This window comes from Myodes glareolus, chromosome 18 (assembly GCF_982192425.1).
Source record: "Myodes glareolus chromosome 18, mMyoGla1.1, whole genome shotgun sequence".
Classification (NCBI taxonomy): Eukaryota; Metazoa; Chordata; class Mammalia; order Rodentia; family Cricetidae; genus Myodes; species Myodes glareolus.
In genome coordinates, this window is record NC_142043.1 from 7,980,876 (window position 1) to 7,995,687 (window position 14,812).

At 49.9% G+C, this 14,812-nt stretch overlaps 1 protein-coding gene across 2 annotated transcripts in view; it reads right to left on the reverse strand.

Annotated features, from left to right (window-relative positions):
- Kif6 (kinesin family member 6) overlaps positions 1-14,812 on the reverse strand; it is a 303,195-nt gene that overhangs the window by 74,817 nt on the left and 213,566 nt on the right. For both annotated transcript variants that reach the window (XM_087897899.1, XM_087897898.1), the window contains exon 14: positions 3,093-3,201. In XM_087897899.1, the coding sequence (XP_087754025.1) occupies positions 3,093-3,201 (109 nt within the window). The remainder of the gene's footprint in view (positions 1-3,092; positions 3,202-14,812) is intronic.

Below are 14,812 nucleotides of genomic sequence, written 5' to 3' on the forward strand. Positions count from 1 at the left end.
GTGGTAATGCATTCAGTCTATTCGCTGTGTTCCTCCAGAGAATCTTCCTGGCACAATCTCTACCAATTGAATAGTCTCTGTGACAGGGAGTAAGAGTGGTGGTCCAGAGAGAAGTGGGGCTCCAGGTGCCACCCCACGGCCTCTTGACATGAAGCAGCTTCTTAGTGACTTCGATTATATTAACTTAACAGAAGTAGAATTACCCTTTTAGAATGGCTGGTCTTCTGCTTTTCCGTTGGATCTATTTATTTATTTCAGAGAGTTGACTGGTCTCCGGTCTTCCCATTGGATCTATTTATTTCAGGGAGCTAGCTGGTCTCCGGCCTTCCCACTGGATCTATTTATTTATTTCAGGGAGCTGGCTGGTCTCCGGCCTTCCCACTGGATCTATTTATCTCAGAGTGTTGTGTGAGGCATGCTAGTTCCTTTGTTCGATGGCCAAGAGGAAGATGGAAGCGCCGGAGCACTGGTCACCATGGGCGAACAAGATGTGCTTCAAGTTAAATTCTGACAACTGCTTCGGTTATCAGAGCTCTGCCGACTGGATTCAGGACAGTTTTGCATGCAGAAGCCTCTGAGAGATCCACACATGCTCGCCCTGGTAAGCCATGACCCACCTCCCCATCAGATGTAAGTCCAAGCCAGCCAGGAGCCACGATGGTTTCAGAGAAGAAAAATGAAGTATGTCTGCCGTGGTGGTGGCTTTTAAGTCTGGGTGCACAAATAACATCAGTGTGTGTGTGCAGGCATGGACTGAAAACAGCTTCAGGTATCATTCTGTTAGCACTGCCACCTTGTTTTGAAATAAGGTCTCTGGTTGGCATGGAACTTGCCTAGTAAGCTGGGCTAGTGGCTACTAAGCCCCATGAACCCAGCAGTCTCCACCTCCCCAGCTCTGGGATTATAAACATCGTCCTCTGCACCACTGTGCTCAGCTTTCATTATCATCATCATTATCATCATTATTTTAGTTAATGTGGGATCTGGGTATTGAACTCACACTCTGACGCTTGCCTGGCAAGCACTTTACCGACAGAATCATCTTCCCAGCTCTATTGATTGTTTTAAGGGACGCCTTCGAAGGCTCTGGACATCAAAGTTCCTGAACACTGTGGCTCAGTGGTTTCCAGATCAGGTTGTTAGTGGAATCCATTACAGAAAAAGGATGCTCAGGCCACACCTAGTTACATGAGTGTCTGGGGAGTCTCACCCAGGCTTAACTGTGTTTGGTATTTCCTTGGATCACTAGGAATTCATGACTGTGAGCTGGCAAAGAAGCCTCAAGGCTGGGTGGAGAACTTTCTTAGAGGAGGAAGCAGCTGCCATCTAGCTGACAATCTTGTTTCCAGATACCCAAGGAAGGTGGCCTGCTCTACCACATCCCATTGGCCGTATCAGCAACGCGAAGCATGCAGGGGAGCAGAAGCATCAGCAGGTTTGAAATCCCTCTGGTCTCAGATGCTAAAATCAAAGTCAGTGTGTGTGTGTGTCCATGCTTCTAGGAGAGTCTTCGGCTCTCTTCAGGCTCACACACCCACCTCGCCTGATTTTGGTCACTGATTGCTATTTAGCACCCCTTCCTGCTTCTATTCTTCATGTGTATGTGCACATGTGTGTATGTTGGACGTGAGTGCCTGTGTATGTGGGGTCGGAGGAGGACACCAGGTGTCCTGTTCAATCAGTCTCCACGTTATTCCTTTGAGACAGCATCTCTCCCTGAAATAGGGCTGTGCTGGTAGCCAGGAAGCTCCAGGAATCTTCGTCTTTCCACCCCCACAGCAGTGGAGTGAGAGGTACTCATGTGGCCAAGTCCAGAACTTTACATGGGTGCTGGAATCTGCAATCAGGCCTCGTGCTTAAATGGCAATCACTCTTAGCCAGTGAGACATCTCTCTCCCCCTCCCACCCCGCTGCAGACCTTCATTTGTAGGGTACACTCGGTGGCTATTTTTGTATGACAGTCTCTGGTTTCAGGCTAGTCCATCTGTAAGGTTTTGGAACTGTGCGCCTTCCTGGTGTCATGCTTTTAAGATCTATCCTTGTTGATATGCAAGTATCCAGTCCACCACTCCACCCCCACTACCATACTGCTTCCTAATCCATGGACTTTCTGTTATATCCCCTATCAGAAACTCAGCACGGAACCCAGAGTATGCTCAACTACCCCAGCTACCGCAGTGCAGCCATGAAAGTTCTATATGCCCTTTGGGGAGCCCAGGTAGGATATTTACCCCACAGTGGAGTTGATAGGTCACAAGGTGCACACACTTCTCTGGACTGAGAGGGTCTGGACTGCTCTCCAGAGTTCTGTATATGAACTGCATTACTGGATTCCTGCAGAGCGCTGAGATCTGCTCCCGCCCTGGGGAAGCAGCTATCACTTTGGGTTTGTTCCTTGGTCCTTCCCAGTCAAGTCTCTCATCCCTCCATGTAGCAGCTATGTTAAACCGTCATCTCTCTCCCCACACCTTTCATCTACTCACACTCTTGATTCTACCAAAAATATGTAGGATTTAGAAATGCAATTTTGTCTATACATTAAAAAATGTGTATGTGTAGACTAGAGACCAATTACATTGTTCTTCTATTACTTTTTTTTGAGAAGCTAAACCTGAAACTCATTTATTTAATTAGATTGACTGCCATCAAGCCCCAGAGAACCTTCTCTTTCTTTCTGTCTTCCCAGTGCTGGGATCACAAGTACAAGGTGCTGGTGATTGGACCTCAGATCCCCATGGGTACACAGCAAGCTCTCTACCCACTGAGCTATACCCCAGCTTGCCTAATTCTCCCCTGAAGATGAGGAAGACATTTAAGAGTCCTAGGCTTATGAGAACACATACAAAGTCAGCATTGTCCATGGAGCTAATGCTGGCAGTGGCAGACCCTGACCTACACCTGGCTTACCCAGTAGTTCTGGGATGGTAAAGCTCACACATGAAGGAGGACAGGGTGCACACTGGAAAATGTGAAACTGTAGACCTCAGACCTTTCTTGCAGACATTAGACTGAGTAGTTAGAAGGACAGTATAGGAAGTCTCGGGACTGGCCTGCGTAGACCTGTGGGAGGCTGCTCTCTGGCCGGATCTTACCTCTGCTTCAGAATCTGTCTGTTGTCATCGATGGTGACACTGTCCGCGTGGTCCCTCTTGAAAATTTCAAAAGCCTCCTGGCGTCCCAGTGACATCTCCTTTATCATTCCTGTTTGGAGACACAGGGAGTGACCTCAGTCACATCATCAGGATTCAGACCATAGAGCTGGCCTTGGCAGAGAGGCTGTGGCCAGACAGGTGGGGCCTGACCAGAGACTGTGTCTGCCAGGCCACAGGACTCAAGGTGGGGGTGGGGCCTGGTCAGAGGAAATGAGAAGCAGGCCTCTAAGCCCCAGATGGCGAGCACATCTGTGAATCTACTTCCTGCCATCCCTTGGTGGCACAGCTCTGCCTGGTTTCCCCTTACGCCCCATCTGGGTCGTTAAATTCCTCTTGAATTTCCAGGCATTTCGTAACACTAATTAGAGTCCAGATGAAAGCTACAGAATCTAGAAAGTTCTGCTCTTAGCTTCTAGCTTCTGTTTAACGATCCAGTTTTACTTCCTGTGGCTGGTGAAGAGGGTCCTGGTCTTTAGCCAGGAGTTAGTTATATGCTTCACCCCAAAGCCCAAGGTGGGAGGTCCCTAGTTCCTGTTCAGCTCGAATACCCCAATTTGCCACTGCCACTTGCAGGCCAACACTCACCGCCTGGATCTACTCTCAGCTCAGCCTCAAGAAGGAGCCTTTTCAGAGGGGACGGGTGGCTTACCGTGCCAGCCTCCTCCCTGAACAGCCCCCCCCCCATCTGCCTCTCCCCTGGGCAGCTTCCAAGGGCAGCGGTCAATGCAGGCGTCTACCTGCATTCCTGGAAAACCTGTTACAGCTAGGTTTTGGAGAAGGCTACAGGCTTTTGTCTTCTGAGACAGGATCTCACGTAGCTCAGGCTGACCTTGATCACGCTACACAGCCAAGGATCACCATGCACTCCTGACCTCCTGCCTCTGTCTCCCAAGTATTGGGGTTACAGGTGTGTGGCGTCGCACTTGGTTTATGCTAGGAGAGGCCCTCAGGGCTTAGTGCGCGCTAGGCTAGGCTGACCCTGATCAGCCCTGTGCACTGGCAGTTCCAGGATGCAGAGAAGTTAGGGATCAGGGTCTTAGTGTGATGGGGATGAACCACCTGGAGATGGATTCAGAGGACAGCTTATTGAAATGGCCGAGCTAGCTTATATAGCTGGAGTCTGTGTGTGTGTGTGTGTGTGTGTGTGTGTGTGTGTGGTCCAGGGAGGAAGCACTGCAGCTCCCGGGGGAGGGAAGAGGCACACTGACGAGAGGAGCACAGGGTGCTCCAAGCACATCAGCCAGATTATCAGACTTCCAGTCACATGATTGCTAAGAACTAGTTCTCTGGGGGCAGGGGCTAGGTGTGGGGTAGACAGGGCTGGACAGAAGCTTGACTTACTTTATTATCATGTGGCCTTTGTCTCTATGGAGTTGAGTAGGCCTAAGCAGCCCCACTCCTGCCGTGCTCTCTGGGAGATGTCCTAGGTTTGGACAATGTTCTACTATCCCTCATCTGGCTTGGGAATCCACACTAGGCCAGAACTCTTTCATTAAAAGAAAAAAATCTGCCATTCTCCTCCTCCCCACCTCCTCCAGGAGGCTCTTTCTCGTCTGTTTATCCGACACCTCTGCTGATCTTTGAAGAATCAGCCCGAGCTGGCTGTCGCCTCCACTGGAAGCTCCCCAGAGCCTCCCTGCCGCAGCCTTCCACCCATGACAGTCCAGCAGACACTGTCCGGGTACAGGGCGCCCCTTTTCAGTGAAGCGCAAATTCCTTCAGGGCCACAGATCATATCTGTATCTGACTCCCCAGTGTTCGGTCCACAGTCTGCACTCAGAAGATACTCTATCTATGTCTACTGGTTCAGGGCCAGGACCGAGGTGGGTGGGATGAGGTGTCTGTTGTTATGGTTATAGGAACACAACCCAGGGCTGGTGAGGCTCAAGGCGAAGCCTGGCCTTTGAGAGACGCATTCTTAATGGCCTTATGCAGCAACCTGTCTTCCCTGGAAAGAACCTCTCTCTCCTGTCCTCAGCTCGCGGAAATGGACCAGCCCATCTGACACCAATTTTATGATTCCTGTGATAAAAATAGCAGCACGAGGACTGTCTGGATGGTGATGCGGTGATGTGCATGGTGCCCCACCCTCTTTAGTCACGGCTCGTTTCTGTCTCCATCTGCTCCACACACTCCTGGATCTGTCGGGAACTGGCTGGTGTGAAACTCACCGAGGTCAGCTCCAGCTCTGGAGACGGAGCTCTATCTCCTCTGTCTCCAGGTCAGCTCCAGCTCTGGAGACGGAGCTCTGTCTCCTCTGTCTCCAGGTCAGCTCCAGCTCTGGAGACGGAGCTCTATCTCCTCTGTCTCCAGGTCAGCTCCAGCTCTGGAGACGGAGCTCTGTCTCCTCTGTCTCCAGGTCAGCTCCAGCTCTGGAGACGGAGCTCTATCTCCTCTGTCTCCAGGTCAGCTCCAGCTCTGGAGACGGAGCTCTGTCTCCTCTGTCTCCAGGTCAGCTCCAGCTCTGGAGACGGAGCTCTATCTCCTCTGTCTCCAGGTCAGCTCAGCTGTAACACTGTGTGCTCCATGCAGCACAGTTAGTGCCACGGACAACACACTGGAGCTTTCTGTGGGATCCTCAGGCTGCCGACCCCAGAGGCGTCCACGCCTCAGGGCTGGAGTGAGGGGGAAGCTTCCCAGCCTGGCCCCTTCTCCAGATCCTGCCTTCTTTGTTATGAGGACAGTGCTCATGGCACTCCTGAGGCAGTAACTCTGGGGAGAGCTTCTGATCAGCTGGACAGGCTCTGGGTTGTCCCTGAGAGGGGTTGTAGGAGCAGGAAGAATGTGGAGGGTATGTCCTCAGAGAATCTAGAAGGTTCTGCTATGAAACTTGCAATTATCAGTGTAACATGAAAATGAAAATCATTGTTTTTTCAAAACCTGGATGGTTGAAGACATGAATATGCCTGGTCTCACCACCTGGAAGGTGGCACCAGCATTCTTACCATCCTGAAGAATGCATTCTGGAATTTGGGTGGCTTGACTGTGGTGACCAAGGCTGGGAAGACACAGGTGTAAATGGCCGAAACCTGCCATCTAGTTTTTCAAGCTCTGAAGACAGTGGAGCAGCCAATATCTAAAGGGGAAGCAGGGTCGGATTCTGCAGACTTCCAGGAAGGCCGCTGCGTGGAGCATGCTATTACAGATCCTTGCAGATGCCTGAGGGATGGACACCACACACGGCCAATGTGCGTGAGCCTCATTTCCATCTCGGCCTCCCTCCTGGCCACCCTGTCCCTCTTGCTTACAGAAGTATACAGACTATACTCTTTTCGGCTTCTACAGACACACTCAGCCCGGGTCATCCCCCAAAGTAAAGGACAACGTTACTCTTGAAGAGTCCTCTCTGCTTTGCTTTTCCTCTTTGGATTTAGGAAATACGTGCTCTCGCTCTTGCATTTAAACACACACTGTATGTACATAGACTGTGTTTGAGAGCTCACCTGCTGAGGGGACAGGCATCTAATTATTTCTTTCCTCGAGGGGAGTTTGTTTATCTTTGGCATGGTGTTAGGCATGCAACAGAGATGCATAATTGGACCGGTATATTGAAGCTTTGATGGTGATACTTAACATGTTGAAAGTCTCGTCAGGGAGAAAGAAAACTGGACAGATAATTGCACTGCAGCTTGCTATACTACTGAGAGAAAAGTGGGGGAAGGCGGCTGCTGTGAGAGCTGGGGAGGCTGCTGGGAGGTGGAGGCACCTTCAGGATGGTGCAGCATCTGAGATGCTGGGAAGAGGTTCTGGGTTCAGTGGACGGGAAGACAACTGTGTCACATGCCTGCACTAGCATCCTAATATCTGGGAGGCAGAGGTCAGAAGATCAGGAGTTCAAGGTTATCCTCAGTTATATAAGGAGTTCAGGACCAGCCTGGGCTATATGCTGTGCTAGAGATCAATATATATGGATGACTTTGAATTCGCGACCTGCTTCAGCCTCCCAAGGGCTGAGACTACAGCTGTTCCCCCACAACACCCAAGCTGTGGCTTTCGTTTCAGTAGAGCACACTGACATTGCAGTGTATGCGGTGCATGGTCCCTGGTCCTTCCTCTACCACCATGCCGCTGGGTAGGTTCATACCTTGTACCAAATGAAGCTGAAGTGCAACATTCTCCTCCCTAGTACAAACTGCCACTTCCTATAGTCCACTGCTAGCATGAACTCCACATCCAAGAAGCTTTTACACAAATACAGCTTGGAAGTATCACCATCTCAGAAGGAGCAAAAAGAAATCCTGCAATTTGCTGACAGCTAACATGGTCCGCAAAACACAGAACTGCCCTGGTCTCCAGCCGAGAGTTTTCCAATCTGTTCCTCAGAGGCCTGTGGCCTTAGATGTTCTGACCTGCTGTGCTTTCTAGTACTTCGTTCGCTAATAGGGAATTGTAGGCCATAGGTCCCAATGCCACATCTCAGAAAATGTGGATGGCTCCAAGAAACCTCCTGGCCTGGTGAGCCACAGTACCATTGAAACGGGACAGAAGTGTCCCCCAAACACAACACTGCATTTTCAGGCTAGCTGGAAAATATCTTCAAGTCCCAGAGACAGAGCACTGGTCTATTTTTGATAGTGATTAAGAGTGCTTGGCTAGAGCTGGGCAGTGGTGGTGCACCCTTTAATCCCAGAGGCAGGGCAGGCTGATCTCTGTGAGTTCAAGGCCAGCCTGGTCTACAGAGCTAGTTCCAGAACAGGCTCCAAAGCTACAGAGGAAGCCTGTCTGAAAAAAACAAGGCTACTCAACTAGAAATGGCAGTCACTTGGGGATGTTTAACAGTGACTTTGGGACTTTGAAGGCATCAGATTTGAAGGCATTCAATTCTTACACACTGGTCCCCTACCCCCTTTTTTATTTAAGCATTAATCTATTTTAAGTGTTTGCTTGCATATATATCTGTGTACCACATACATGCCTGGTGCCAAGAAGAGGGTATCAGATCCCCTGGAACTGGAGTTACAGATGGTTGTGAGCCACCAAGTGGGTGCTGGGAACTGAACTCAAGTCCTCTAGAAGAGCAGCCAGTGCTCTTAACTGCTGAGCCATCTCTCCTGTCCTCCTTGCCTCCTTCTTATGTTCCCCCCTTTTTAATCAACCTAAAAGTGAATCCCTTATTTTGCTACAAAATATAACCCAGAGCATTTGGAAGCTCTCCTGATGCTAGCGCGGGTCTCCTGGGCACTGAGTGGAAAGAACACACTGCGGAGAGCTTCTGTTTCTGTCTTGGGCCTGCTGTCTGATTTCCTTTAGTCTGGGGCATGTGGTCCTCAGCTTATTTTCCTGGCTGTTCTCACACAGCCTACTACTGCTTAAGCTATTGCTTCAAAATTGACCAAAGGAAAAGGATGAAGGCTTGTTACCCATGCGGAAAGCGATTTTGTGCATAGAGAGCCAAAAATATATTTTCTTTGGGAGACAAGTCTTCATGCTGGGCTCCAGTTCTCTCTGACGGAAAAAGAGAGGGAAGAAAAGACCAATAGGAAGTGTTGAAAAGCACAGGGCAGAGGGAGATGGCTTCCAGAGGGAGAGGGGATTTGGGGCCTTCCGTTTGTTGCTAGGAAGCTTTTGAGATGGTAGGTAACAGAACGGCTCTGATAAGCTATGACTGCACAAGGATGCCAGGCCACAGGCAGGCATGGAGTATACTTTTGTATGATGTCAAATATAAAGTTTTAAATATTTATTTGTAGTTTTTGTGTATGTATATGTTCTTGAGCAGTGCCCAACGAGGCCATAAGAGGGCGCTGGATCCTTTGGAATTAGTTAGAGGCACTTGTGAGTTGCCATGTGGGTGCTGGGACTCAAACCCAGGTCCTCTTAAAGCACAGCCAATGCCCTTAACAACCGAAATTCTAAACACTTGTTGAATTTCATGAAATAAACATGAATAACTTCCTGTAAACAATTAGAGAACTTCATCCCTGTGTATGTACCTAAATTGGAAGACTGGCCCTGGGAATGGAAAGGAGGGGGCTTAGACAAGTGTTGAAGCAGAGCTGGGGGACCGGGGAGACTGTCAAGGTGAAACATGAGACAAAAATTCAGGGGGCTTATGAAGCCTCAGTGGATGATTAGTTAGCCAACAGTCTCAAGGAGGCTGAGGAAGAGTTGATGGATGGTCAGTTAGACAAAAGTCTCTGAATCCCGCCTTGGTGTCATAATGAGGAAATGAAGGCCCCAACAAGAGACTCTGGGACAAAGGAAAAGTCACCAATTTATACCAGAATGGAGAGCAAACCCTGATGCTGTGCTGGGCAAAGGCACTAGAGAGCGGAGGGCTGAGATCTCAAGGAGACATGAACTAGAGCTGAGGAGAAGGCTGGTGGCAAAGTGACTGTGTGAGCCGGAGGACCAGAGTCTGGATCCCCCGCCTCTACATAAAAGCCACGAGCTTGAGAGGTGGAGACAGCCAGGTCTCTGGGCTCCACTGGCTAGCCTAGCCAAATTCGTGAGCTCCAGGGTCAGTGAGAGACCCTGCCTCAAACTCAGGGGGACAGTGACTGAGGAAGACACTCCACATTGGTCTCTGGCCTTTACACACGTGCACACAGATGCAAACACACATGCACACACCCATATGAACATGTATATACACCATACACATATGATTACAGAGATGTGGACCATCTCTGAGGAAGATCAGCAGGCAGCTGAGACATCAGCTTACCTTCCTGCCCGCCACAGGGAGAATTTAGTGAGAAGGGGCGTTCTGGAGCACTTGAGAGGCAGGGAGAGCAAATCTTCAGTCTCTCAGGCTGCCGCTTCCCTTCCTCACACCCATGGAAGCATTGCTAACTACCCACGGCATTCTCCGCCAGGGAAACTAACTACAGCCTTGGCAGTTTTGGCAAGCTCTGTGGGCAGGCTCTGCCTTCAAGAGGTGGCTTCCAGATTATGAGCCAATTAAATGACAAGCGGCACTGAATAAGTTTCTTCTGCCCCCCTCATCGTCTCTGCGCCTTTTGTTCTCCCACTTCAGAGCTGGCCATGGATCACCCCTGCCATACCCCGTCCCTGCTCAGTGGGATCCTGGCCTGTGAGTGCTCCAATCACTGAGAAGATCCTGAGTAGGTAATGAGGAGTCCTTCCTCCGCATTCTCTGCCACCAGGGTGATAGAGGTCACATAGAAAGTAGTGTCATTTGTCATGATTCTGTCTGCTGGAAAGGGCCATGTTCAGCCCAGCTACAATTTAAGGGGTTGCTGGGTGGGTCCAGTGGTATATGGAATCTGAGGATGAGAGGAAGAAAAAACACAACAGAAAACCACTTGGCCACGTTCAAAGTGCCTGCAGATGTCAAGAACACAGAGTAGATCTTTGGTGAGGCCAAGGATGATGCTCATTTAGCTGACTTCCTGCTTTTGACTGACAACTTCTGGAATAGGCCAGTGACCCTAGGCTTGGGGGTCAAAGGTCTGCACTCAACCATTGCTATCACCTGGGCTGAAGTTCTCAGATGAGGACCTTCCTTGGAGTTTCCTGGGTTGCCACATGAATGAGGACAGAAGACAGCCTGCAATTAGAGGATCCTCAATGCTGGCTGGGACCAGGCTGAAGCACAGCAGGCTTGGCAAGGCATCCAGGGAGGAGAACAGAAGGAAACTGTGAAGTGGAAAGCCACATAAACCTTAGGAGACCCACCCAATGGTGGCACCACACTTAAATAAATCAAATGAATTCCTGACTCTTAGTGCCACAAGTCACACATGCCACGGGCATTCTCCAGGGGCCCAGGAGCGAAGAGAGGGTAGGCTGGCTGGGACTCAGCGGACAGCGTGTTCAAGGCCAGTTATATTTTGCTTTTGCCTTAGTAACCGTGTCTGATTCATCCTTCTGCTCCTGTGGCCCCATCTCCAACTTTCCCCACAGAGAGCAAAGAAAGGTTCAGCATGCTCAGCAAGTGGATATTGAGCATCGGCAGGAAGGGAAGTTTCTAGAAGGCATCATAAAGACCCCAAACAGTGGTCCTGAAGGCCAACCACTGAAAACATTCATTGTCTCAGCTGAGCCCCTCCAGGGTTTTATGTTGAGAATATTCTCATCTAAGACACAGTACTCATGTGTACCATCCAGAGAAGACAGTGGACACATGTGGGCACTGAGCCTGGAAAGCAGTCTGGGTCCTGCTGGCATTGCTGGGTTCTGAAGCTCAATCAGCAGTCTGGGCCTGGAGCTCTCAAGTGCTCCTGATCATCTCTAGTCCACCCATGCGGAGGCTCCAATAGGGCCTCAGAGTCCAGTTCCATGCCCAGGACTTGGCTGGCAGGACTGTGTGCCCTCACCATGGAAGTGAAGGAACAGGTACCTGACAAACCCTCCCTCCAAACACAGCCTTCCTTCCTCTTGGGCTTCTGTGTCACAGAACTCACGGGACTCCGAGTCTGAGATGCCCTGAGTTACTTCTGAAGGACAGTTAGTAGAATCCCAGTGCCATGTGGAGCTCAGAGTTCTCCATCACCCTGTTCTGGGGGCACCGGCTTAAGTGTCATAGACATGGCTTGTCAATCTGTTAGAAGAGGAAGGGTCCCTGTCGTCTATGTTAGTAATGCAGTACATGCCAATCTTTATCTGCATATATGTTTTGGAAGAAAAATAATGAAAAGATTTATCATGTAGTTCAGTAGTAAAAAAGAAGGAAGGAAGGGAGGGAGGAAGGGAAGGAGGAAGGGAGGGAGGAAGGGAAGGAGGAAGGGAAGGAGAAAAACAACCCCCTGATGCCATATGAAGCATCTCCTAATTCCTAATTGTATACAATTCAATGCAAGATTGCTGCCTCCCTAGCTCAGAAGGTGTGGTGACCCAATTAGAAATTCACTATGTGTTATGTTCATCATTTAGGGCAAAAGGTGGGGGAATTACTTGTGTTACTTGTGCATGTGCGCGTGTGTGTGCGCGCACACGCGTATCTGCACATTCTGTATGACAGGAAGCTATGCAACCGTCACAACTCTGCTGGTGTGAACTGGGCTTCCTAGAACATCATATATGTTAGAGGCGCCACCTCGGCTGTGTTATTTAATTCTCCCGTGGCCCTGCCACCCACTTACTATTGGCCACGTTAGAGGCTAGGTGACAGAAGTTGAAAGAGACTAAAAGTGACTCAGTTACAACCACACTGTGCTCCTGGGCCTGGCTCCGCACCTCTCCTTAATTCCTCTATGGAAAGGGGCCATCACTGAAGCACAGGCAACCAGAGTAAACACATGAGGTGCACAACTGGAGCTGATGTATGGGTGTGCACAGATGAGAATAGTCCAGAGAGTTAATGAGTTCCACAGCACGGATCTACTGTGTCTTTAACACTTTAGCAACTGGCTAGTTTCTAATGATAGGTACCCAGCACTGTACATTACTGTCTCAGGATTTCCGCATCGTGTCCTTCCCTCCAGAGCAAATCCCATCTCAGAGCTACTGGCTGCCTTCTGGATGATGCGCTTCCACAGCCCCCTCACCTCCCAGTCTCCCTCAAAGCACAGAGCTCCAAGTTCACGGCCTGGAATACTGCAGACACTGCAAACAAGCTCTGTTGACTGGAGAGATGACCAGAGGTGGAGGGTCTCTGGGGAAAGTGCTTTTTCTTACAAACGGCACTGTTAAATGGTATGTATAACTCTCACGCATTTTTCTACGTATAAATTTTATGATCTACAATTGGCGTTGAATCACTTGTTTAAAGTCTGACAGGATGGACGGGTAAATGTGGAAACACTTCAAAAGTGGAAGTGTGAGGAAGAGTCATAATTATCATCGTGGGTGACAGGCAGTCATCAAAGACCTGCCCACTGTTTAGAGTACACGAGCCATTTTAACGCAGTAGGAGGCTTCTGGAGAGAGCATGAAATTACGGGCTGTGTAGGGAGAGTGAGTAGTTGGCTCCACAGCTACCGCAGTCCCATTCATTCCTCAGCAGCCACCCCTCCTCGTCTTCCCACACAGTGCCCGCCTGTGGACTAGTATGGATCCTCAGCCCTCGGGCTTTCATCTGCTACAGTGGAACCAGCACCCACCATTTATCAAAGGCTAACCCTGCCTTTGTCCAGGCTGTGGCACCCAGGCCTCCCTAGGCCTCCTTCCTCCCAGTATTGACTCCTCTCTGGCCTAAGCAACTCCCCTCTATTTTTTGGATTGCTACAATCAACATATTTTAAAAGACCCTGGTAAATGGGTTATAGACAGATGTTGATATATATAAACTTGTAGATACAAAAATAGAAGGTTAGAGCATTCTTGTTCATAAACCTCAACTCTCCCACCTAAGTAGCTGGAAAGATCACTGTGTAAGATGAGTAGACTATCCACTGCACAAAGAGGACGAGCAGGCTATCCACTGCACACAGAGGACGAGCAGGCTATCCTCTGCACACAGGGATGAGCAGACTATCCACTGCACACAGAGGGACGAGCAGACTATCCACTGCACACAGAGGGACAAGCAGACTATCCACTGCACACAGAGGACGAGCAGGCTATCCACTGCACACAGAGGATGAGCAGGCTATCCACTGCACACAGAGGGACGAGCAGGCTATCCACTGCACACAGAGGACGAGCAGGCTATCCACTGCACACAGAGGGACGAGCGGGCTATCCACTTCACACAGAGGGACGAGCAGACTATCCACTGCACACAGAGGACGAGCAGACTATCCACTGCACACAGCAGACGAGCAGGCTATCCACTGCACACAGAGGGACGAGCAGACTATCCACTGCACACAGAGGACGAGCAGGCTATCCACTGCACACAGAGGGACGAGCAGGCTATCCACTGCACACAGAGGGACGAGCAGGCTATCCACTGCACACAGAGGACGAGCAGGCTATCCACTTCACACAGAGGGACGAGCAGACTATCCACTGCACACAGTAGATGAGCAGGCTATCCACTTCACACAGAGGGACGAGCAGACTATCCACTGCACACAGTAGATGAGCAGGCTATCCACTGAACACAGAGGGCTGGGCAGAGTGGGATATTGCTATCTTCAGGGGAGCATACGTCCATGATGTTCTCTCTTCACCCCATTTTTTCTTTTATCACGTTCTCCTTCTACTTCCCTTATCCTTTCCACACACCACAAAATGCCTCAACCAGGGCTTCCACCTTCACCATCTCAACAGCCTTCCATCTCTTTCTTCCGATGGAGCTGCAAACTGTCTGTCTCTCCCACCGAAACTCATCTTTCCATACCCAGAAGACCTTACATCCCAAAGCCAGTGGGCAGCTTGTTCCTCTTATTTCAGTAGAGATCTTAGGAAGCAGTGTGCAGTGTAATCAGGAAGTGTGTGAGATGGCCCTCAGTCAGCAACAAATGGAGGTAACAGCTGTACTTCCTGGTTAGGCACTGGGATAGTTAGTTTTTAACTACCAACTTGCCACAGCCTAGAATCTCTAGAGAAGACAACTTCAGCTGAGAAACTGTCTATATCAGATTGGACATGTCTATGGGGGATGGGCTTGATTGTTAAGGGACCCAGCGTTCCCTAGACTAGCCCTGAACAGTGTAAGACTGAAGAAAGCTAGCTGAGAGCCAGCAGTCAGGCAGCATAAGTACACTTGTTTCTCTTTGCCTCTTGACTACGGATGTAGCATGACCAGCTGGCACAAGCCCCTGCCACTGTGACTTCCCTGTAAGCATGAACAAACCTTTTGCAACCCT